Here is a 26,334-nt window from a genome sequence, read left to right on the forward strand (position 1 = left end):
TACCTGCACATACATTCTGTACTGTATATGCACTCATACTCATACACATGCATATCTGCCCATCTCCAAACTCTGTAAGTAAACTTATCTACATACACTATTAACTACAACACTGCATACATTTCTACTGATCCTATCAGGAGGGGAAGAGGAAGAAGAAACAGTAGTGTATACAAAGTATGCTCTTAATGGGGTTATAACTTTGATCCAGATTATTCCAGATTTAAGGGAATTAGTTCTTTTGGATCCTTACAGAGAAAATGGCCCTTTTTCATTTTTCATTTTTTAACAGTTTTCCTTACATTTGTTTTTTTAGCACACCACCACAGCCTATAGTGTTAGACTTAACTGCATTTTCACACTTCAACTCTTAGTTGGAACTGACTAACAGCCCCGAAAATCCTTTACATGACATTAATTCAACTTTTTGCATTTCAATGATTTCCTTACATGCATCCCACACAGCTCTATTACAAGACCATCTCATAGCAAATTCTCTAAACTTAAAGGGACAGTTCACCCCCAAATCAAAAATACATGCTTTTCCCCTTAGTCTACCTGTAGGACTACTTATCAGTCTAGACTGTTTTGGTGTGAGTTGCAGAGGAGATATCGGCCACAGAGATGTCTGCCTGTCTCCAACATAATGGAACTAGATGTCACTCAGCTTGTGCTGCTCTAGTCACCAAAAAACACATTTGAAATACTCGCAAGCAATGTCTATTTCCAGAAATCATGACCCGGTCACTCAAGATAATCCACAGACCTTGTTATGAGTAGTTTCATGTAGGAACCTCGGAACTACACCCACTAGCTGTATCAGAGTACAGAAGGAAGTGTGCATCTACTCATGGAGGGGAGACTTGTGTTAGTGGGTTGTCTAAATGTAGTATAATCTGTCAGCCAGCAGCAACAACCATATAATTGTCAGTTGACGAAAGAAACAATGTCGTTCTACTGGGCAAAAGACAAGGTAGTTTTCCTAGTTGATAAATAATTGCCTATGTAGACAGTAATGTTTATAATATAATTTTGTGTAAGCCTAAATGACATTCATTACATTTCTGTTTTATCAATCCCCAGTGACTTGTTTGTGTTTGTATGGGCCATGTGGTCATGGTGTAGCCCCGCTGAAATGCTGAAATTGGTGGATCCAGCATGTCTGCCAGCTCTGATAACTGTCAAATGGTGTGCAGACTCCCATTACTTGGCGCACTGTAGGCGTACGCCGGCGTGGTAATGGTGCGGACCCATTGACAGCACAAGATGTAAACATTAATGGCGTCATCCATGGCTAAGCTGTGAGATTCTGCTCAAGTGAAGTGCTTAGTGAGCTAGCAGTAGATGCACGGTTCCTTCTGTGCAATGATATGATTCAGTTCAAGTTTTTGGCGCTATGAGCACCACAAGCCGAGTGCCATCTAGTTCCATTATATTGGAGAGAAGTCAGACATCTCTACAGCCAATATCTCCAACGCTTGGCAACTGACCCCAAAACACTCTAGACTGATAATATTCGATTTTGGGGTAAATTTTTCACTGTGGCGTACTGCATCAATAGTGGTCGCCTCCTACTGTCATTTCCTTGACATTTTTCCCAAAAACTATTACCTAATTACCTGCCAAAGTTCACATAATGGTGTCGTGTTAGAAAAAACGTTTTGTTAGAAATAATAGTAGGTTTCATTTTTACATTCATTGGCCAGTAAATATGAAAAATGTTTATCAGTTGAGCTGTATTATCTGGAAAGGTATTCCCATATCCCAGCTTTATCTGGTGACCTGAATGCATCATAAGACGTGTCTCATTTCCCAGCTTCCTCTGCACTTCCTGCTTTCCACCGCAGAAGTGACAGACGGAACGAAAACAAAATGCGATAGTTTAACTTCGCCGATGAGCTGTGATCGATAACAGCGTCGTTATCGCTTCTCGGCGTATTTCACTGACAGCCTATTTAAATGTCATATATCTGTACCTGAGGCGCGTGGCAGTAATATAAAATTAACCATGCAGTTCTCTCCCACCAACGGAGATTTCACGTTCGTCTCCTCGACAGAGGCTGAAGGTAAGCTAATGCCAGCAGAGCTCCACTGCTAGCAGGCCCTACTAGAGACAACCACGTAACCAGTGTATGTGCTTTGCTTTATGTCTCTTTTAGTAGCGCAGTAGCCCTCGTAAATATGCATTCAGTGTAAAAATGGTGAGGGCCGACACTGTGCTGTTCGAGATAGCTCCTCTACTTATTTAAATGTGGCAGCTATCGATTAACGTTAGCTTTGCTAACTAAGTTTAGTACTGCTACGTGTCGTACACGAACGTAGCTAACAAACACCACTGCACAACTGGTTACTTCATTTGATATTGTTTATTGTACAGTGACGAGGGCATTTAAATAAGAGCTTAATGACACAAGCTACCTTTCAAATCATAGCACATAGGAAGAATGACATTAAGTTAACGTTACACTCTTGTTTACAACTATTAATAGGGATTAATAACCTGTACTGTAATATGTAATGGGTATATTATACAGTGATAATAATATACTGGAAGTTAATGTACACCAGTGCAATTGAAGTGCATGATACTAAAAGCTGTAGAGTAGGGTGCAGAGTTGTCCATGAATAACAAACAGGTTTTAACTGTACATTGGACACATGTGTAATATATGAATTATGGATGAATGAGGTATGGGTGGGGATCACCAGAGGCCCCAATGATATCATATTATCACAATACCCAGGTAATGAAGCAATATTATAGAGATTTTAAACATGTAATGATATGCTGAGTATTGCAAGAACATGTACCACAAAAATTCAGTTAAAGGCCTAGTCCTTTTTACTAGCTACATATTTTGACAAGTTCTTTGGATGTATAAAGCAGGTTGTTGGCTACCTCAAATTTTGTGTCCATTCCTTGAATACCCTGCAAATTATTCATATTCATTTGGTCCTTAAGAGCAGAATCATAAGGGTTGTTTATAAAAAGTAATCCAAGTTGTGAGTATGATTTTAACAGAATAAAGTGGTGTTATGTCAGTATGCCGGGTCCTACTGATGCGCTGTGTGTTTGACCTAGAGCAAATGAATGATTCGTAACTGATACATTATCCACAGCCTAACTTTAAACAAGTAATTCATACTGGTTCAAATAAACAATATGACTGTATTTCCTGATCTTTGCTGAGCAACAGTTTTGTGAAAGGAATTAAAGGTCTCTCCCATATAGATGCCACTGGATGCTGTCCAAGAAATAGGTGTGTTGATTTTAGTGAATTAAATAAATAATTGCCTGAGCTATCAATGGAAGCTTTATGGCATTACAATACAGTGAGATGTATTACCTTTTTTTCCCAATTGTAAATTATTTCCCTAAAGGAAAACTTTATCAACATCTGTTTTATCTAATAAGATCAAGTTCTCATTCTGTTTTTCTCACTTTGGCCATTTTCACTGCAGCAAAATGTATCCAGTGGAACAAAAAAACAGTTAATTTTATTTATTAAAAAGTCTAGCAAAATTTTAATTTGTATTTGCAATACTACAAATCAATATTATAAGAACGTAAACTTTTTTTCTTTAACTTGAAAAACTAAGACAGGCAGTAACAAAGGTTACAGACAGACAACATGGAACAAAAATACAAAATTAAAAATGTACAGCTCTGAAATAAGCAATATAAAACACTAAATGAGATTACTGCAAAGAAAAGCAAGAAAGTATGTTAATATTTGCTATAAATGAACTATAAAATGCAAAATTAATTACAAAGCCCAGCTAAGATACACTCTGACATTGGCATATAGATGATTGCATACAAAAATCCTGCAACAGTGCTTTGAAACAGCTGAAAGGAACCAGTGAGTGCAACTTTAATTCCTTCTGCAGAAGATTCCACATATAAGAAGCTGCATATTTGTCAAACTCCATACGTACCCTTGGTATAGACGATAAAAACATGTTTTGTGAATGGAGAGCATAGCTATTTTTAATTCTTTGCTTAATGTACATAATAGCTTCAGAGAGCTTCATCTACCATTTACTTTCATTAACAATTAAGCTGATTATTTCCTCAAATACTAAATTACTTGTTTGGTCTATAAAACATGAAGAAATTGAAAACACCCCACTTAAATCTTCTGGAGTCCAAGAAGATGTCTTCAGATTGGCTTTGCTGTGCAACCAACAGGTCAAACCCAGGAAAAAAAACAAGCTCTAGTTAGATTGATGTTTCTACCCTTATGTTCAATGATGATTACAAGGTACTGAGTGAGGTGATTGTTTCCATAAAAAGGAATGTATAAGGATTCCCCCAGTACAGTAAAATTTTGGGGGCTTACAAGAGATGGATTTGAAAAATTTGTAAATGTAAATCAGGAATGCCCCTTTAAGTCTGGTACCTTTTTCTCCAAAGCTCTTTTTTTTGACACATTATGTCAATACAACTGTGTATTCATGCTGTGTGTTTGTGGTATTATGTCATACATCCTGGTACTACTGTATGTATTTCCTGTGCCACAGCAGTCTGATCAAACACTCAACTCTTAAAACAAACATGTTTTCCACAGAGCTCAGCGGCACCATCAGTGCCCCAGATATAAAGCTAAACATGGGCAGTGAGAGCGGTAAAGATCCATATGCCACCACCTTCCTGAGGCAGCGAGGCTATGGATGGCTGCTGGAAGTGGAGGAGGATGACAGTGAAGAGACCAAACCCCTTTTGTGAGTACATGTTGTCTTTCTTTTTAACCCGTGCTTTTATTTTATCAGATCTTTTTTTTTTTTTTTTCCTTTTTTTCTCAGGTCTTGTATCAAATGTTGTCTGTGTCCACTTTTGACGGCTGATCTCACACAGTCCTTTTAGTATTGCTATAAAATGTCTACACAGGAACAGGAACAACCTTAGTGCATTTAAATTGATCATACATCTCTAAGGTACAGTTACAGTGCACACTGGTATACCGAGGATATCCTCACCGCCTGCTAAGCTTTCATCAAGAGTGGACGGTGTGTTTTATTACTCATATCCACTCTGTGCTTCTTCCCCACCAACTTTGATTCACACATCATGGTCGCACATTTTGGAATATTAAGGGAATTCCTGTTAAATGGGCGTTAAAGAATATGGCTGGGCAGTTGATGGAAAATGTATCAAAGCCACTGTCAAACTAACTAACTTTCTCAAGTCAATATAAGCACCTGAAAGTACAACAGCAAATCTGACTCTGTAGGTCTAAGCGTACCACCAGTCCTTAGGGTTGAACTGCTGTAAGGTGTTAAAATCTTCAGACCATTTTGATATTAGGCCAAACACTGGGTTGGACCAGTGTACTGAATTTTACCAGGTATTGCACTTGAATCATTAGCTGCTCCTGAATGGAACACAATGACACCGTGTCCCAAAAGAAAACAAGCGTCTTACTGTTGCATGGCATTACACAACATGAAAAACTATGTACACACTGAATAAGTTGATGTGCAGTTCTTTTAAATCATGTAAAAAAAAAACAAAAAAAAAAAACCACAACGTAAATATTAGCCATAGCCTACACTAAAGGTCAGACTGGAAATGTAACATTTAAAAGATAGGTGAATAACCTACTTGCTCTCTTCCTACATTTGTAATGTTACTTTTTACACTTAAGAGACTAACTCTGCCATGTCTCCAGTCATGACCCCAAAAAACCCAAGAACTTCCTAGTAAACGAACATAACAAGTGCCGCTCCTCCATGTTGCCAACATAGGCCTGGACTCGGAAGTAAATTACTCACAGCCTGTTAAACACTAGTGGCTCTGTTTGCCCGTGTATAAATATTATGTTAATCGTGTTGTCATATTGCTTAGACTATTACTAATGAAATACAAGTTGGATGCAGGGTTGTGATGCCCACAGCTCAAGTTGCTGATATAGGCTTCTTTTTTTATTTGCCAGAATGCGTCATTATGACAAATGCTGGTTCAGCTGGTTTGCATAAAATCAAACTAGTTGCAGCTCTTATAACAGACCGGCAAAACAGGGAATCAGACCAGCTCTTGTTCAGGATAGGTAGGTGTGCTGACTGTAGAAGCAGAGTCAGATTATCGGTAAGCCACACATGTGGATGAATGAATATAATGACGGGGGTTAAACCGGAGATTAGCTACGTCACCCCAGAGCAGTAAAGAAGTCTCCTGTGTTCTCCCACCTTATTCTGAAAGCTAAAGCTGATAGTTGGAGACACAACAGTCTGTGGCACATTGTTAAGATTATGTCACTGCATACCCTGAAACATCCTGCTGATGGAATAATGACACAGTACACACAATAGAGACACAGTAAAGGTTTATTCAAATGTATTTATTTTATCACTCATTATGCAAATGTTCTGTCGTTATGATGTAATCTTGTCTGTTTGAAAAGGGAGGAGCTGGACATTGACCTGAAGGACATCTATTACAAGATTCGATGTGTGCTGATGCCAATGCCATCACTGGGTTATAACCGGCAGGTGGTCAGAGACAACCCGGACTTCTGGGGCCCTCTAGCTGTGGTGCTGCTCTTCTCCATGATCTCCATCTATGGACAGTTCAGGGTGAGCAGGACACAATGAGTGCATTTACATGGACATGATTAACCTGTTTATGAGGTTGATCCCAGTTATTCAGGACATGGTGTTTGCATGAAAACAGAGAAACAGGGTTATTTATATTTCACCTGGTTGCTGCAGTCTATTTGCACAGGGCTGTGATGTTTACAAAAACAAACCAACAATGGAAGATATGAGCAACAGGAAACATTAAACACTACCCTGTACTTTTCTCACTCACACTGCGTCATTCACCTTATGTATTTCCTAAAAGCAGTTATGTTACACTTCTAACACTGTCCTCCATTTTAACCGGCGCCAGTCTGACACTGTAGGACAGGGGTGCAGTAGTCATTACGAAAAACAAAAAAAGTTTTTCATCATTGCTCCAGAATTGAGATGCTTTTACTGCCACCATTTTTCATGCTCCTTTTACGCCACTCGGCTGAAGCCTCACCTGCACAGGTAGTCAGAAGCTCTCAATAACAGGAATAAGGTGTATACGTGCAACAATTTCCCAGTTTCTTTCAGAGTACTTCAGGCAGCATGTCCCTGTTTCTCATAAATACTGTTCCAGGGTCGATAGCAAATAAGTAGATGCATCGCACCCAAGAGGGGTGAATTGCTTCTTCTTTTAATTTAGTCTTTATTTGTAACGTTACAACTGAAGACTAAATTAAAAGGAGAAGCACTTAAGCCCTCTTGGGTGCAATGCATCTACCTGTGTACTGTCAGTTGGATGTTTCCTGCCATCACCTTCACCAAGTTAAAAGGACTGACAGTGCTGTGCATGGGGCATGTTCTTGTGACTTTTCCAGGTTTATCTGTTACCCCCTTTCCACCAAAATTTTCATATGTATATACACACACACATACAAACATAAATATCTCAATTTAGTACAAAGTACAGTACAGTGCAAAGGAAGTGCATCAACCATTCTGCAGCCAAAACAGGAAAAGGATAGCACTTTTTGCTTGTGTTTTCCCGTGATGACTCATAAAAAGTCAACTTGTGTTTTGCCTGGCAAATGATTTCAGTGTGAAGTTGCAGCAGTAGGAAATGCTGGGTTTGCATTAGCAGTAACTTAATACAGTGCTCTACAGATACTGAGTGTCATCATGCATATCTTTTCCTTCAAAATGTTTTTAACACCATGTTTTTCCCCGCGTTTCTCTACCAGTGGGAAAACTTCCTCACTGTGGCATCCCTCTGTGGATGGTCGCTATGGATGTCATTCGTCATAGTAACTTGAGTGTTGACACTAAACTCTGTTTTTATTTTGCAGGTCGTGTCTTGGATCATCACCATCTGGATATTTGGATCGCTAACAATCTTCCTGCTGGCTCGTGTTCTCGGTGGCGAGGTAAGCGCAGCTGACACCTGGTTGTCTTGTGCAGCCAATCAAAATACAGTCAGACACGAGCCGAACTTGTTCTCATGGTGTCCGTTGTTCTTTTGCGCAGGTTTCCTTCGGCCAGGTTCTGGGAGTGATTGGATATTCCCTTCTGCCTCTCATCGTTATAGCCCCTCTGCTCTTAGTGATCGGAGGGTTTGAGGTCGTTTCTACACTAATCAAAGTGAGTCACAGACACAGTCACAGTCAAAGTTAACTTCTACAGTGTTGAGTATTTTTCTCATCAGCCCTGTTTAATTCTTTGGGGTGAGACAGACTGACGCAAGCAGGTCAGGTCAAAAAGTGTTAAATGTGCGCAGTTCATTTTCTGACAATACTACATTGGAGGTCACATTTATATTTCACTCAGGGCACTCCACTTGCCTGAACACAGAGATGACTTGCCCAGGGCAAGTGTTAATGTGGAGCCCTGTGACAGGGAAAAAACGCTTTGATAGACACACAACGCTGCCCGTTAAAATGCACACAGTACACTGTGGCGATTTAGTTAATCTAGAGATAACCTGTGCAGATCCCCCCCTCCCCCCACCCAGACCAATCGATTGGTCAAAGAGTAGGTAGAATTTCAGGCAACTACAGCCCTATTGTATACTAACCTACATAAAACCCAGTACACATCATCTGCTGTTTCATACTCTGTGTGTAGCATCATGATTAATACATGGAAACTCTGCCATAATCACAGCCATACATCTTTAGACAGTCTGTTTAGACCCAAAGGTTTAACACTTACTAATTGTTTTGGATAACAAGTAGCATGTTGGAATTTCTATGTGACACTAACGACAGGATCACAGGTCAACACAGAATATACAGGTTGCAGAAATCTAACAACTGGTCAAAAACAGCATCAAAGCACAGAAAGTGTCATGGCTTAGTGAAGAGATATGGTGCATTTAGAAAGAATTCAGACCTCTTCACTTTTGTCACATCTGTTCTATTGCCTTGTTTACATTAATTTTTCCTCTCATCAGTCTGCACTCAGTACCCCAAAATGACAGTGAGAACAGGATTTTACATTTATCATAATTTTTTGCAAATTTGTTGAGGAAATAACTGAAATATCACATTTATATAAGTATTCAGACTCTTAAAGCTTTGTTTACATTTGCATGAGACACTGTAGTGCAGGCCTCTGTAGATGCCATGCGAGCTATGAGCATACATAGAGGCATTTATGGTCATCACGTTGTTCATTGCAATATGCTCCAAAACACCAGTTGGTGTACAAACAAAATATTCTGTGGATATGCAAGAAGTCAACAAGTGTTACTGGAAGAATGTTTCCAGAAAAGTAGGCTGCCAGGCAACAGTAGTAAACACTGATGTGCCAGCAAACATAACATTTGTGTACCGTGATTTACTGGCGCTTACCTCCAAGTCGAAATTATTTCACATTTCTTCGTCTCTTAGTCTTTCCATGATCGTTTATTAGCTTTTACGGTGATCATGTTTTTCCACACCATGCAGCAAAAAGCCTCTCACTCCCCCAGTGTGGTGGGGGCTATGTCTTTCCAAGAATTCAAGGCTGTTGACTGTTCCTGTGGTCTCTCAATGAAGAGTTGTAAAGTTATCTGCACAGACGAGCCTTCTCGGCCTGTCTTCCTAGGGCTCATTTATCCCCCATTAACATATGAAAATAGATACATCCATTTCAAAAGTTGTAAACACCATTGCCCTCATTCTTTCATGCATCCCTTATGATGGCACAGATACAGCCAATAGGTGGCCCAAGAGGGTAGGGTCAAAGGTTTCACACAACAACAAACGAGATGAAGGAGGAGGTCATAATAATGTGTGTGAGTACAAAACTGAATGCCACCTGAAAAGCATGTATTTGGTATGAGATGATGGATATTGTTGGGAAAATAATTTTAAATAATAATAATAATCCAGATAAAAGAAAAACTCACAATGTCTTTATTATGAAAGCAATAACCTCCTTCATGCTACCAAAATGATCTGAGCTATGTGTACTTTCTCAATCAGAAATAATGTTGAACAAATGAAATGATTCGTGCTTGTGTGTTCTGATCTTTCAGCTGTTCGGAGTGTTCTGGGCTGCTTACAGTGCTGCTTCACTGCTCGTCGGAGATGAATTTAAAACAAAGAAGCCCCTTCTCATATATCCCATTTTCCTTTTGTATATCTACTTCCTATCATTATATACTGGTGTGTGACTGGATGAGTTGAAACTGTGGACCTTTTCATGGACATTGGCCCTGGAGCATGGGGAAAGAAGTCAAACTATGGAACCAGGATTTTTTTAAAAGGTGTTTATTTCTTTTTTAACTCTATTAAATCCTAGATGGTGGGGATGTTGGGAATATATATATCTATGTATATAGTTTTGTCCCTTATGTCTTTGGTCAATAAATTGCATATGCTTTTACAGCTTAAACTTCAGTATGCAGACTTACTGTTATAAACCGCAGGAAATAGTCACAGGGTTGTATATTAATTTAATGATTTTTTTTTTTTTACTCTTTATCCCACTGAAGAATGTGGTGCCAAATATTTGTGGTGTTTATGTTCATGCTGAAGGAAGAAAATGTGAGACACGCCACCGCAAAGAACGAAGGAGATTGTTGTGCATTATGTTCTTCATTGTTATGCACTGTAATGTACTATGAGAAGTGTCCATCCAAGTGTCCATTTTCGTTGTACACGAACTTGTTTTCATAATTTATGGATTCCAGCAGCAGAAGCAGGTCGACTGGGGCAGTTCGAGTGTTACAAACCATTGTCTGCTAAATGTGGTGCCTTTTTCTCCCCACCCATTAGTCCTGTTTGTCAGCCATTTAATGCAGGAATATAATCATTTGATCAGTAATTACAGTAAATTGATATAGTTATTTGTCACTTAACATCTGGTATTTCCTGACTGATTTTTTCATTATATACAGTAAACACAGCTGGTCACACTAATATAGTGCCAATCTCTCCTTATGGTCTCAGCAGGTTGGATTCACTCACAAAATTTCATTCAAAACAATTAAAAGGTCAAAAATAGCTGTGTATCAATCCAATATACATGCTGATTTTATAGATACAGTCAGTATCTACTCATAGGTGGGCGTCATAGTAAGGGCAGAGTCAGCAAGGGGGAAATAGTCCTGTCCCCCAGCCTGTAAATGGTGGGAAATCACGATTTTAAACTCATGTTAGAGGCACTATTACATTTACTATAGATATGAATAATTAAACTTAGCATAATATGAGTACCCTACAGCCATTAACACTGTGATGTTTTTGTGTGTTCCATGCACATTTTGAGACAGCGTAGCAGCCCTCAGTTACTCAACGCTACTAGCCCATGTTTTAATGATGAGGAATAACGTCATGGAGTTGCAGCCTGAAGAACTAGCATTGTTTGTATAAAATCTTACATCCGTTGTTGTTTAACCAGGAACAGCCTGAAATCCACAACCATCTTGTGATGGGACCACTCTAGCTGTGATACAGCATTTTTGGGCAAGTTGGGGCCATTGGCCCCTTGCTTGGATCAAACCCATCTCTGACTTTAGCCTTTATTTTGATCTCAACTGCACACCTGTTACGTTTCATGAGTCAGGGGCATCACGTGGGGGGCTAATGGCCCTTTCCCTACTACCTATCCCTCTACTTCTGGGCCCTTTACTTTGACCACACCCATCTTCATAATGGGCCTTCATTTTGATCTCAGCAACACATCTGTAAGTTTTTCGACCATATCTTGTTACATTACTGTTTGACAAAAATCTGTCCACTGACAGATACCTGTCACCAGTACTCAAAATGGCTTCTATGGTAGTTCCTGCTACAATGAGTGTTATTAGGACCACATTTGCCATAATAACATTCACACATGGATTCACTAGGTGAAACAATACCACCTGTCATAACACAACAACAACAACAACAACAACAATAACAAAACAGCAAAATCCAACACCACAAAGGCACATGCTATGTCCAAAAAAAAAATGCACAAGTGCAGTTTCTGGTAAGCATGCAATGAGCTTATTTTACGAATGGTCTTCCCAACCTCCAAACAATTTCATCATTAAAATCTTTGAAAATCTCCATATGTCTCAGTTTGACTCAGCTTAAGTTAAAACAAAGGAAAGGTGACTCTAACATCAATGCAGAATAAACAAGGTGATGGAAAATGACAACCAGCACAGAACAGCAGCCAGGAGACATCTTGGGATAGCCATCGGGCTAAGCAGACCACCTAGCACCCAAGACATTATAGATGCTACAGTTAGCTAAAGCACTACATGGCCAAGAGTCTGATGTGATTGCATACCCTGTCACAAGTGCAAACCTCTCTGAGAGATATTACCAAAAGAGTGACTGCAAACAAACAGGCATATATGAGAGCCAAATCACCAGCTTAGAGACACACTGCTCAGACCAAGCTGTGGAGTGCTGGAGGTGCCAAGAGAAAACATGCAATTGGAGGGCTGATCCAGAAAAAACAATAACCTGATCATTGGCATCTGGGAAAAAGCGGACAAAGGCTGGCCAACAAATTTAGTTGTGAAGTTGTTCCCAACATTGCTGGGAAAGGATAAATTCTCAGTCTATCATAATCGACAGAGTGCATAGGACCCTACAGAAGCCGAATGGTGACTGACCAGCAGAGGCAGAAAGAGTACTAGGAAATTGTGCTCGAGTACTGTTGGATTGTTCAGCTATAGAATATGACAGAGAAGAACACCAGATGGAATTCAGATTAACACATTCAAAAAGTGGCTTAATGTTGTGAAGCACCAAAACTGAAGAGGGGTAAGGACCGCTGTCCATGCATATCTGGTGTACCCCCAAAGAAATGTGGGCAAACAAAACCACAGTGGTGAGGCACCTTAATGATAATGATGAAGTGGGGTCCAAAGATCTTCAAGATGAGGAAGGAATAGAATGGTATCAGAGTGATTATACACAATGGGATGATGTGGAACAACAACTGATGATGATGCTGTAGGCAACACAACCAAGCCTGAAAAAAAAATTCAAGTTAAAAAACAGCACAAATGTGGGATAAGATCAAGCCAAAAGTGGGATTCCTTAACTAAAAGGGCATGAATAAATGTCATTTACAAGAACAACCTTTGATGTACTCTGCTTTTCAAATACAGTGATGTGAAAATACACCACAGCAGGAAATGCTTATGTCCTTATTTGGACATCAAGTCAATGTGTTCCATTTTCAACCTGCAGAACAACCTACATATTCAACAAAAGCTCCAAGACCATAAAATCAGTAAATATTAGAGACATCTCGGCAAAGTAAAACATGTAAAAGGTAGATGTGCTTTAGGCCTTCCAACTACAGTACGACAAAAGAAGCAAGCTTGCAAAAGCCCTTCTCAGTGAACAAGAATACTTACTACAAAGGTTGTCTGAAACACTTTCTGCAGAGTTGATGGTGGGAAATTTCAGCCATGCCCTGATCAAAGAAGCAATCAAGGTGGTTGCAGCAGAGGTAAAAAAAAAAAAAAAAGATCACAAAACTACGAGATGATTTTTTGATGGCGCTAGTTTTGATAAAAGAGATACTAAAGGAGACTGACATCAAATTCACAACTTGCCAAGGATACATTTAGCACTTGTAGGTTGATGCGTTTGGTGTCCACCTATACAGAGAGACAGGCCTGATAATTCTGTTGGAGCATTTCTGCAAAAATGCCCAAACCACCCTTTTCCTGGATGCCACCTGTGGCTGAATACATCAGCTCCCCAACCAGCAGAAGCAAGTCCTGTACGACACTCTCACATGGCCAGGAATCGGCAAAACCAGCCCTTTCTTGCATTAGACATTACTGAGATGAACACCAACGATCAAACTGTACCAAACCTGGCCGTTTGGCTTCTTTAAATGCCAACAAAACTAAGCAAACTGACCACCCATAACATCCACCAGCCAGAAACTGACCACAGTTGGGCACGTATTAAGGTGTCCTCTTGGCCCTCTGTAGTCAGGGTGTGTTGTCAGATTTAGAGACTGAGACCGCAGTGCTGCTCTTGTGCACAGCACACATTCTCAAGGCGATCTCAGTGTCCTTTACCATCGAGGTAATCAATCACAGTGTAGGAAATGATCAAGCACTGATAAATGTGGTAACATTCATCATGTACATTCTGGGTTTAGAGGCCTCGCCCCAAGAGTTTACGACATTGAGAGATGTAAAACGGCCAAGATGAGAAACTTTATCTGAGCTAGAAATGGAAACGCTGACGTCCCAGGTCCAGTTTAACTAACTGGTTCTATTTGGCAGCCTGAAAAGTGGCATCACAGGAAGTTAGAAAAACACAGTGTGGAAAGAAGTCACTGCTGCGGTCAACAGCGCTGCAGTGGACAGTTGTTTAATATTGAATTTACATGTTCATGATATGTACCAACCTATAGCCTACATATAAATATTTGTTTATATTAAATAATATTGATATTGTCATAATATTCATATAAAATCCTTTAATTAACCCAGACTGAGGGGTGTGTGGTTGTGCATATCAGGTCTGCTTTCATTTCAGGGATAACAGGTGGTGGAGGAGACACAGACACACCATCTGTGTCGGAGCCGGACAATGATAAAACTTTAATAACCCATAGGCTACTAGTATTTAAATAATTACAGAGTTGCAGGTTTATTTATTTATTTTTAATAACGCTTTAGTGATAAATGATATAAACTTGCTTTGGTTTGTCAGTGTTTAAAAACAAAAAAAGAAAATTTTCACATAAATTAGGTCGGGGCACAAGCGGTGTTCATTCTTTGATCAGCCAGGAGCCAGTCCCACAGAGCCAGGCAGCTTCCAGCTGTGATAGAAAGCATCCATGTGGCGGCTATACATTTTTAAGTGATTAATATGCGGCTGCAAATACTTAGATGCCAGTCAGAATACAGTCTAATAACAAATTCACCATCTCAGCCAGATTTATTCCTGCTCCAAGCCACTGCTCACATCCACACTGATAAATGCCAAGCTTTGCGTGGAAATGACTGCATGCTCATTTTTCTGTCATACGTTTGTTTCATAAATGAGAGCCACTATGAGACATTGATGATTAACAGCACCAGCTTAAACAGTGCTTTACAGATGTTTGGCCAAATGTGTGCTGTATATAGCTGAGTACTGAAGTCTGACTGTGAATAAGAGTCTCAAAGCTCTCCAGGACCACATCACAAAGATTCCTCTCCTGATGACATCACCAGTGCCTACTTGCAATCAGAAGACACTAAGCCCTCAAGGACAGCCAAAACTCTTCATTCCACAAATCATTCAGAGCAGTCAAAAGGACTGTGGAGTCCATTTTCAAAGAAGATGAAAACAAAACAGAGGAAAATGCATACCACTGTCTCGTTCTAGGACTACTTGAAGACACTCCCTCTTTGTTAGGTGTTTTGCTGAGTGATTTGGCCAGGTGTGCTTCAGATGCACCTTCAAAAGTGACAGCATAGAGTGCTTACCCCAGGCAAACATACAGCGATGCGGAGAACTGATTTGGAATTGTGAAGAACCAAATCCTTCAAAATGAATATTTTCTGCAGCCTGGAGTTTTCATTCAGAAGCTCCATGCCTCTCTGGGAGCATGCTACATTGAGCACAGTCTCTAACATGTTCTTACAGTGGAAAAATGGCCACTGAGGGCAAGGGGGTGACATGCTGGAGCACTCTGAGGAGCAAAGATGTGTGTAAGCCCTGATCAAAGAAAAACCAAATACTCTGACCCTTCCCAGAGCTTTTCCAACTTAAACTGCAGTGAAGAGAAGAGAACAACAAGTCAGAGGGTCAAGGTATGTGTCACACAAAAAAATTAAACTAATTTGTGATGTATACTGTGATTTAAACAGCAAGCAATACCAGGAGTAGGCAAAAACCAGAAAAATTGAAGCAAGACAAATTCCAAAGACTATTACAAATATCACCACCGATATCACAAATATTGCACTCAATGCTGGAAGGCAATGAACACACTAGGATAAGCCAATGTGTCAGCGAGCAGGGGAAACAGAGGAGTATATATGCAGAGTAAGCAGAGGGTAAAATCAGGGGGCAGGTGAATAAAGAGGGTAATCAGGGAGGCGACCAACACACAAGGGCAGGACCCAAATGTTTATCACAGGAGAGGCTATTATTTAAAAGTTGGTCACAAAAAAAAGGAGAGGCTATTATTTGAGGATAAAATGTTAAAGAGACTTGCTTATTTATAGCACCTTTCTAGTCATCCGATCCCTCAAAGTGCTTTACACTACATGTCACATTCACCCATTCACACACATTTATACAATGGCTAATTTACAAAAAAATTCCATTATTATTCTGAATATGACAGTGTTCTGAATTTGATGTGGATCATGTAAACAGCAAATTCTGTTTACATATTCTGAATTAGGTTTTTTTTTTCCTCATTGCAGTATTTTCTGATTAAGACGTGGAATATTCTGGTATTATTCAGTTTTAATGAATATTCTTAGGGCATGTATACAGCACATTTTGAATATACGTCTTAACTGGGGTTTTTACTGCAGTTTGCGACACACGGCCTCTTGTCTGCTTACAGATGACCAATAAAGATGTTGTACACAAACCAGCTAACCAGCTGTTTGTAAGGCTGGTGTAGGGTTGCATGCCCCAAAGAAAAGCTCACATTTCTGGTTGGAAGGAGAAACACACCTAATTTTAAACAATATGAAAGACTTGGATATCAATAGGTTTTGGATATTATGAGACAAAACACATCAGCTTAGACATTCACACGCACACACAAATGCACTCTCGCATGCACGCACGCTCACACACACACACACACACACACACACACACACACGCACACCAATGGCACAGTCCCAATTTGGGGTTCAGTATCTTGCTACATAATGCACATAATCATCCAGTCCATGAATAGATATTCATGTACAGTACAGGCCAAAAGTTTGGACACACCTTCTCATTCAATGCGTTTTCTTTATTTTCATGACTATTTACATTGTAGATTCTCACTGAAGGCATCAAAACTATGAATGAACACATGTGGAGTTATGTACTTAACAAAAAAAGGTGAAATAACTGAAAACATGTTTTATATTCTAGTTTCTTCAAAATAGCCACCCTTTGCTCTGATTACTGCTTTGCACACTCTTGGCATTCTCTCCATGAGCTTCAAGAGGTAGTCACCTGAAATGGTTTCCACTTCACAGGTGTGCCTTATCATGGTTAATTAGTGGAATTTCTTGCTTTATCAATGGGGTTGGGACCATCAGTTGTGTTGTGCAGAAGTCAGGTTAATACACAGCCGACAGCCCTATTGGACAACTGTTAAAATTCATATTATGGCAAGAACCAATCAGCTAACTAAAGAAAAACCAGTGGCCATCATTACTTTAAGAAATGAAGGTCAGTCAGTCCGGAAAATTGCAAAACTTTAAATGTGTCCCCAAGTGGAGTCGCAAAAACCATCAAGCGCTACAACGAAACTGGCACACATGAGGACCGACCCAGGAAAGGAAGACCAAGAGTCACCTCTGCTTCTGAGGATAAGTTCATCCGAGTCACCAGCCTCAGAAATGGCAAGTTAACAGCAGCTCAGATCAGAGAGCAGATGAATGCCACACAGAGTTCTAGCAGCAGACCCATCTCTAGAACAACTGTTAAGAGGAGACTGCGCGAATCAGGCCTTCATGGTCAAATAGCTGCTAGGAAACCACTGCTAAGGAGAGGCAACAAGCAGAAGAGATTTGTTTGGGCCAAGAAACACAAGGAATGGACATTAGACCAGTGGAAATCTGTGCTTTGGTCTGATGAGTCCAAATTTGAGATCTTTGCTTCCAACCACCGTGTCTTTGTGAGACGCAGAAAAGGTGAACGGATGGATTCCACATGCCTGGTTCCCACTGTGAAGCATGGAGGAGGAGGTGTGATGGTGTGGGGGTGTTTTGCTGGTGACACTGTTGGGGATTTATTCAAAATTGAAGGCACACTGAACCAGCATGGCTACCACAGCATCCTGCAGCGACACGCCATTCCATCCGGTTTGCGTTTAGTTGGACGATCATTTATTTTTCAACAGGACAATGACCCCAAACACACCTCCAGGCTGTGTAAGGGCTATTTGACCAAGAAGGAGAGTGATGGAGTGCTGCGGCAGATGACCTGGCCTCCACAGTCACCGGACCTGAACCCAATCGAGATGGTTTGGGGTGAGCTGGACCGCAGAGTGAAGGCAAAGGGGCCAACGAGTGCTAAACACCTCTGGGAACTCCTTCAAGACTGTTAGAAAACCATTTCAGGTGACTACCTCTTGAAGCTCATGGAGAGAATGCAAAGAGTGTGCAAAGCAGTAATCAGAGCAAAGGGTGGCTATTTTGAAGAAACTAGAATATAAAACATGTTTTCAGTTATTTCACCTTTTTTTGTTAAGTACATAACTCCACATGTGTTCATTCATAGTTTTGATGCCTTCAGTGAGAATTTACAATGTAAATAGTCATGAAAATAAAGAAAACACATTGAATGAGAAGGTGTGTCCAAACTTTTGGCCTGTACTGTATGTATATTCACTATCTATTTCTTTGCACTAATTGCATAGTTAACAACTTACTCAACACTTGAATTGTGTGTAGACATTTTATTTTTATTGCTGGTCACTGATGCTTTCATAAATATATGTGTATGTGTTTAAGTACATTGAGAGCAGCGCAACAAAACCGAGTCAAAGTCCTTGTATGTGTCCACATACTGGGCAAATAAAGGTGGCTCTGATTCGGTTTTGGCCTGTGATCTCAATAGTCTCCAAGTATTCTTATCATGTGCACACTTTAAATTTTCCTTTTATTCCTAATTATCTTTTGTTTGGCTGTGCTTCATGCACCTTGACTGCCTCAAATGATGTGCCACCTTCAAGGTTCAAGGTTCAGTTTATTGTCATTCAAAAACATCAAACATGAGGGAACAATATTTGTTACCCAGGTCCAGCAGTGTACAGAATAAATAACATTTTAAGATATACCCATAATAAAAGATTGAATGGCCTAAAAGCCTATAACAAATAGAACACATAGTTAAAAAAAACAAGCAGCATATTAAAGTGTGTAATAGTGCATTAATAGCCGCATGCAGTCACAGCAGGCAAAGAACAAAGACATGAGGTGACTCACTACATTGATCCTTCACACATGGGAAAGGGTAGGTATTTTAAGACTGCAGCAATTTTCTTTTACAATCTGTGTTTGTAAATTTTCTCTCTTGTGCCCAGGGATTGGAAAAAAAAACTTGGCAAAGTGCTGACTTATGGAGGAAGAGTGTAGTAAATCACCTTTACAGGTCGGCATCACACTCAGCATCAGGGGAGGATGTTGTGACCAAGTGGAGTTCTGTAGCCAACCACATCCAGAATGTCCACACCGAGGACAATGCACTTTATCCCAACTGTCTACACCGGCCTCTGGTATGTGAGCAGGCATGTCAGAGGCTCAAGCCAAGTAAGTGCAGCAATACACTAACCAATACATAATCATAAGTCCCTCTAGGATGTTGCAATTGCAACAGTTAACACAAATTCAGCCAATCCCTGTGAACTTTGTGCTACCTTACAATTTTGTCAAATCACCTCAACATTACCTCAAATTTGACTATTTAAAATGGATTAAAAAAAAATTCCTTGTAGAGCTGCGTGCAGCGTTTCGATTCACTCAGCCTTTCTCTCTCTGTTTATTATGAGACTACTGCTGCAGCTGATCGCTGTCAATCAGCTGTTGATGCTGCTGATGCCCCCCTCCCATCACAAATATATTCTTATTCTGGGGAGAACACTGAATGCTCATAATAGTAGACTCTGAAATTAAGACAGCATCTCAACTATTTTTGCAATTTTCACTTGCCTCCACAAACGCCCTATAAAACATTGCAACATGCATTGCAATTTAATCAATTATATGATTAAATGAGCCATGATTTTTGATTCAAACACACCTCAGCATATTTTTACAACTTCATGGTAAATCTGTTGGTCCTTTTTTACTGAGTGGTTCTGGATCTTCCCAGGGCTGTTGTGTTGCAGTGGAGCAGTGGAGGGTTGAGGATGGGGAAGGTTGGCCGTAGGAGCTGAGTGCTAGTGCTTTGGATCTGAGTTTGGCACCTTGAGAAGGTCAGCAACACATGAGAGGATGTCGGGCTCCGGTAAACTTCTTATTTAGCAACATACTTTTATAATCTCACAAGAGAAAAATGTGAACTTAATAGTAAAGTTACTGTCATGCAAAAACAGAGCATCAGCACTCACAGATAAATTTACTTCTTTGGTGTGGGCAAAAGGAACAGAAACTGACACATTGCAGCTACAAAGCCTTCATCAGCGTGATAATAAAGCAGGAATGGCAAATTATATGAATAGGTGAGGCTCAAATAACAATCAGGTCAGAGGATACATAATTGCATAATAGGATCCATCTGTGAATGAATGGGCCGCCCAGCAATGGCCTCTCCCAAGTAAGAGGAGTGTCTACAACAATCAGAAACAAGAGATAGAGGCTGATATGATCATGTGGTTAAGAACAGTTTGGATAAAGTAAAAAAAAAAACAACCTAAACCTCCCTCTAAGAGGGGCTCAAAAATTGTGTTGGCTCCTATGTTTTCCTTGTTATCCAATGATATCAAGAGGTATGTTTCCAAACACTGGCATGTTTTATTCAGTGACCCTTTAGTGGTCCACTAAGACACCTTAGTTAGAGCTGACTGTTCAATATCTCCTCATCAATTTTGGTCTCACCCACCAGATGGTAATTCGTCCATCTGTCTATCCGTCCTATTCTTGTGAACACGATATCTCAAGAACACCTTGAGGGAGCTTCCTCAAATTTGGCACAACCGTCCACTTGGACTCAACACTGGACTAATTAAAATTTGTTGGTCAAAGGTCAAGGTCACTGTAACCTTGAATCTGTCTCATTCTTGCAAACGCAATGTCTTAAAAGAGGGCCTTGAGGGAGATTCCTCAAATTTGGCACAAATGTCCACTTGGACTCAAAATGAACTGATATGAATTGGTGGTTGAAGGTCAAAGGTCAAGGTCACTCTGGTTCGCTGAGACATACAACCATGAAGCAGTAATTCTAGTTTTTGACATTTTTTTTAATGTTCTTTTTAATTATTCAAACTATTTGGATTAATAGAGTCATGGATAGTTTTAAGCATTACATCTTGATTCCTCAATCATTCTGATTGTTATAGACACTCCCACTTGGTAAAAGCCACTGCTGGGCGGTTCAATCATTCACAGATGGATTCTATTATACAATTACATATTCTCTGTCCTGATTGTTGTTTGAACCTGTTCATATAATTTGCCACTCCTTCTGGTTTTACTACTGATGATGGCTTTGTAGCTGAAACGTGTCTGTTTCTGTTTCTTTTGCCCACGTTATATAAGTAAATATTTGTGAGTGCTTGTGTTCTGTTTTGGATCTTCGCCACAACTTTGCACCTACTGTTTAACATTTTGGAGCTGTGCACACTGCTTTTTTTCACCAAATTACTGCAATGTAAATGAGCCCAATAAACAACAGGCCTGTACAGTATACTCTGAACCCAAACATTCAGTATTCACAGTATAGTCTGCCTTTGTGTTTTTCATATTATAAAGCTGTCTAATTTTGTAGTTACTAAGGATTACATTGAGAACAGTGTGGGACTGATAGTAAAGATTTTCTCTTTCCATAATATGAAAATCAAATGTCTGACATGGTTGTCCCTTTAGCATGGACAGCATGGCCTGCATGCAGATATTCTCTTTCCTCTGCAGTTAATCAAGGTCTTGGAGGTGGACCAGCACATCACACTGCTACAATACACACTCATGTTGGAATAAGCCTTTACGAGTACAGCCAATGCAACACACAACAGTGAATAATGTAAATTCCATGTCACAATTTTATGAGAAAAAAATGGAACTGTCCTCTAGAAAAAGGCGTTACTGCTCATGAGCATGTAGGCCTAACAGTCTTGTAAACCATGCTGTTTTTTGACCTTAAAATTGTCCCATAAAAGAGTCAGGTTAACCTGTCGAAGTGGCCCCAGGACAAAAATGTTCTACTTGGCCCTTTTTGACCCTCTCTCCTGACACACTCTGTGCACTGTGTACAGTTTTTCTGTGCTAAAAATATTACCTGGCCCCAGATTTGCAGTGGTGACCTGGATATATATTTTATATAGGGATATACAACATTTAATCACAAAGTTGATATAATGACAGTCTTGAAATTTTTACACAGAGGCCTTCTTCAGGACATCGAGGTCAGGTAATAAAGCATACAGTCATACGTGGTGAAACTGTGATGTGTATTGTGACAGCACCACAGCCCCCCTCCCTTTTTAAATACTCTATTATCATTAATAATACAGTTATTTTTAGTTGCTTTTGTTTGCATATTATTTAATTATTGGTGTTTTCTTTCTTTGAATTAACTTTACCAACATAGCTGGTGGTAGGGTGACGGGATGTAGGATCTTGTTTAAATGTCCATTGCTGTATATTTGTTCACTAAATGACTTGTTTGATCTTTTGTGTCTGCTTGTCTGTTTTTAGATGATTACAAATCAGAAATAAAAATGTGACAGATAAATAAATAAGTGATGAAAATATTGATAGCTACACTGCTAAAAGACTAAAACCTGAACGGCTTACGATATAATCATGGGCAAATTATGAGACAAGGGGCTCCTGGGCACGGATATGTAAAGGGCAACACTACGTCTTCTATGCAAGAACAAGAGACACAGACTCTGTGGTAATTTTGCGATCATTTTTAGGCTTAAGGCATGTTTTTGTTGGTTTGTGTCAGTGGTCATTTTGTGTCTTTTTGTAGTTGTTTGTGCCTTACTGAGATAATTTTGTGTCTTTTTTTGGTCGTTTTTTTTCTCTTTGTACTTGTGTCTCTTTGTGGTTGTCCTGCCTGTTTTTGTAACTATTTTGTGTTTCTTTACAGTTTCTATGCATCTCTTTGTGTGTGTGTGTGTGTGTGTGTGTGTGTGTGTGTGTGTGTGTGTGTGTGTTTGTTTTTGTAAGTCTCTTAATGGTCATTTTGAGTCTCTTCCTTGTCTGTGAGTGTTAATTTGAGAGACATTTTGCAAGCGAAGGCCAGAGAGCCCCCTGATACTTTGAGCCCCTAGACTTGTACCCGCAAGGCTTGTTTGTCCACAAATGCAATCCAGGAAAAAAAAAAACACGGCTTCATCTGTAGCTGACTACAACTACTAATATTTGACTGGTACTCAAAGGCCTATGAAAGAACAATTAAATTGGAAGGTAGACTTGCCATCTTCAGCAGCTCACAATCCACAGTGTACTCTTCTACAGCCATGCAATCTCCCTGGATGCGAGGGATAACTGTGTCAGAAGACTCATTTTGGAGGACTGGACGTCAGCCTCTCCCAGATATGGATGGCTGACATGATTTCAGTCATACAGAAGTCAAAACCTATGTTCTTAAAAAAAAAGACTTGATAAAAAAATTATCTGCAATGTGGGACCCATTTCTTGCTTTTCTATACGAGGAAAGGGAAAGACGAGTCACTCACCCAGCTAATTTCTTATGGCCCTTGCTTATCTAATGAGATCTAATGTGAAGCACTCTTAACAGGCGCAACTGTATACAACTATTGCGCATGAGAAAAATAAACATTTAAACCTTTGTCAGGCTGTTTGTTGTTTGTTGAGTTGTTGTTGTTGTTATTATTATTATTATTATTATTATTACTATTATTAATACTATTATTATTTTGCTGTAGGCTACTTATTATGTATTTATCCGTTGTTCTCGTTTGCACTTGGAGTTATCGCGAGAAGTGGCAGAGAGATACGCTAGCTCCGTTTACCTATCGTGTAACTGACAGAAAGCCCAGCCTGGAGTTCCTCAACGCTGATGGTGAATAGCCACTGCTGCGGTAACGGGCGGAGGAGAAGAAGCCGCAGAAGGAGTCAGCAGTGGCAGAGGAGTGATAGTTCGGAGTTAGTCTTATAGAATTAGCAGTATTACGTGTATCATCTGATCCTTACAAACCCCAGAAGGAAAGGGAAGGGAAAAATAAGGAAAGATGGCGGCCGCGGCCTCGCCGGGCTCCGGCTCGTCCACCTCTTCTGACTGGATTGTACTGAGAGACGGTTGCCTGCGTTGCGACGAGGAGGGCCTGCGAAGCCTTTCCTACCACCCGGCCCTTAACGCTATCTTGGCCGTTACCAGCCGCGGCAGTATCAAAGTAATTGACGGCACTTCGGGGGCCATTCTCCAGGCTTCAGCGTTGCACGGTAAGCAGTGGAGCCCTCTGTCAAGCCCTGACACGAACAGTTTCAGTTTTGGGAAACCGACCGCTGATTGTCAACAGACACCAAACACGACAAGGGCTGAGTTCTAACAGTTAACCTCAGCTAGCTAACGTTAGCTCTTGCTAGCAGTTGTCCCGGGGCCTAACGCTAGTTAAATTATTTGGCAAACAGGATTCGTTCAGCCTGTTCTGCGTTTGCTTGTGCACCGTCTTCGGGTGTTGATCTGTTTGTAGTCGAATTTAAGCTAGTGCTTATTGAGCACAAGTGTTTGTTACTGTTTACCACAGTATCAACATGCCATATCCACCATGCGAGCTAATAGCTAACTGGTTAACTTAGTACAGCGCTAGTTAGCCGGGTAACCTTCTCTGTCAGTTTCTGTCATTCCAGTGGTCAGTCACGAAATGTCTTTCGAATTACTGTTTATACATGGGGCACCTAAAGTAACACACCTTAGTTACTATTACCTAGTTAAATGCAGAACTGTGTGGTAATATGAAATACTGTGATAACGTTAGCCACCAAGCTAGCTAGCGGCACTTTAGCTGCTTAACTTTACAGGCTGTCGTGTGTACTGTCAGTCATTTGGAAGCATTGGTGTGATGCCGAAAGTAAACTGACTTGATGCTGCAGAGTAAAAGGGGCCATGTTTGCTTGCTGTGCTAACTTAGCTAATTCAGTCAATAACAGTTGTCTTCTTGGTCTTGCATTGCTGCACGGAACGTCCAGTCACAATGATCAATTAGGACATTGCATACAAAGTTCCCAAAGACTTAGAAGTTACTTTCCCAGGTAGTGCTTAACATTCACCTGGTAGCTACAACGTCGATCACTGTCCTTTGCGGAAATACATGTACACACCTGGTTTGTGTCCTATATACAGTGGTCTGTTGTCAGCATTTGTTTACATCTTAAACTGTGTTAATCTGCTGATGGATGTCAGTATATCTGGAAGAGCTTTCACTCTGACTTTTAGCTGTGAACAAAAGTAATAGTTTAACATAAAGAGAGGCAAAACAGTTCTTTATATACGCCTGTCTGCATAAAGAACGTTCACTGTGATTTCAAGTGAGGAAGGGGGAGTAGACCATGGCACCCTCGGCCAGTACTTAAGTTTTTGTTAAGAATGCCATTGACTATAAACAGTATTATTACACACACACAGTCAGTTACATAAATACTTACCAACTACAAAACTGTGTTATTTTTCATTTACCATTGTTTAATAGATTACAGCCCATTTAATGATTGTTTATCAATGACCTTAAAGGTCCAGTGTGCAGGATTTAGGAGGATGTAATGGCAAAAATGGAATATAATGAGTATGTTTTCTTTAGTGTATAATCACCTGGAAATAAGAGTTACTGTGTTTTCCTCACCCTAGAATGAGCTGTTTATATCTACATAGGGTTAGGGTCCTCGTTCATGGAGATGGCCTTGTTGCATCAGCATGCTTCTACAGTAGCCCAGAATGGAGAAACCAAACACTGGTTCCAGATAGGGCCATTTGCGTTTTCGCTTTGGCCAACGTAGTTAGAAGCCCATCTGGAACAAGCAGTACCGGAGTTACAATGGTTTGTAATGTGAAGCTGCTTAATTCAGGGTAAAAACCTCCTGAATGTCCGGATCAGAAAAAGGTGAGGACACATTAAGTTATAAGAGAAAAGGGCTAAATGCACAATAGCATATGTTGGGCAAGCTGCCCGTCTCTGACATTTCAAACAGCATCAGAGAAACACTCATTTGTAACATGAAACTGCTTTATCAATTGTGTTTACTCATTTAAATCACCAGGTCTGTTTTGTTTTGGACAGGGAGAGACCTCTGTGGATAATTTGGCTCCTGATAAAAACCTCCTGAACAATCGAGGAAATTCTAGCCAGGATTAGAAGTTCTATCTGGTTGTGATTTGCAAATCACAGCCCCCCCCCCCCTTAAATGTTACACACCTCACCTTAAAAAAAAAAAAAAAAAAAGACTTTTTGGGGAAGTAGGAAAAACAGTCTTGACAGTCACCTTCATCATCCACTCAGGCTGTCATG

The 26,334-nt window shown here is 40.1% G+C and overlaps 2 protein-coding genes across 8 annotated transcripts in view; both read left to right on the top strand.

The window, feature by feature from the left end:
* The first annotated feature begins 1,829 nt into the window (after nt 1-1,829).
* yipf4 (Yip1 domain family, member 4) lies at nt 1,830-10,913 on the top strand. The gene is made up of 6 exons (XM_049601280.1): nt 1,830-2,066; nt 4,572-4,725; nt 6,405-6,576; nt 7,857-7,934; nt 8,035-8,148; nt 10,028-10,913. Exons 1-6 carry the CDS (start codon nt 2,009-2,011, stop codon nt 10,163-10,165), a joined length of 714 nt encoding a protein of 237 aa, XP_049457237.1. The 5' UTR covers nt 1,830-2,008; the 3' UTR covers nt 10,166-10,913.
* A 12,937-nt stretch (nt 10,914-23,850) lies between these two features.
* The window catches only part of birc6 (baculoviral IAP repeat containing 6), a 143,689-nt gene continuing 141,205 nt past the window's right edge, over nt 23,851-26,334 (top strand). For all 7 annotated transcript variants that reach the window (XM_049601143.1, XM_049601146.1, XM_049601149.1 and 4 more), the window contains exon 1: nt 23,851-24,274. In XM_049601143.1, coding sequence (XP_049457100.1) covers nt 24,064-24,274 — 211 coding nt within the window. In that variant the 5' untranslated portion in view covers nt 23,851-24,063. The remainder of the gene's footprint in view (nt 24,275-26,334) is intronic.

Source organism: Epinephelus fuscoguttatus, linkage group LG16, assembly GCF_011397635.1.
Source record: "Epinephelus fuscoguttatus linkage group LG16, E.fuscoguttatus.final_Chr_v1".
NCBI lineage: Eukaryota > Metazoa > Chordata > Actinopteri > Perciformes > Serranidae > Epinephelus > Epinephelus fuscoguttatus.

Excerpts from the sequence above, each read along its gene's own strand:
- yipf4 (XM_049601280.1), top strand. The coding sequence starts at position 2,009 with ATGCAGTTCTCTCCCACCAACGGAGATTTCACGTTCGTCTCCTCGACA. Across the intron at positions 2,067-4,571 it reads CTCCTCGACAGAGGCTGAAG|AGCTCAGCGGCACCATCAGT; the intron begins GTAAGCTAATGC and ends TGTTTTCCACAG. Across the intron at positions 7,935-8,034 it reads CTCGTGTTCTCGGTGGCGAG|GTTTCCTTCGGCCAGGTTCT; the intron begins GTAAGCGCAGCT and ends TCTTTTGCGCAG.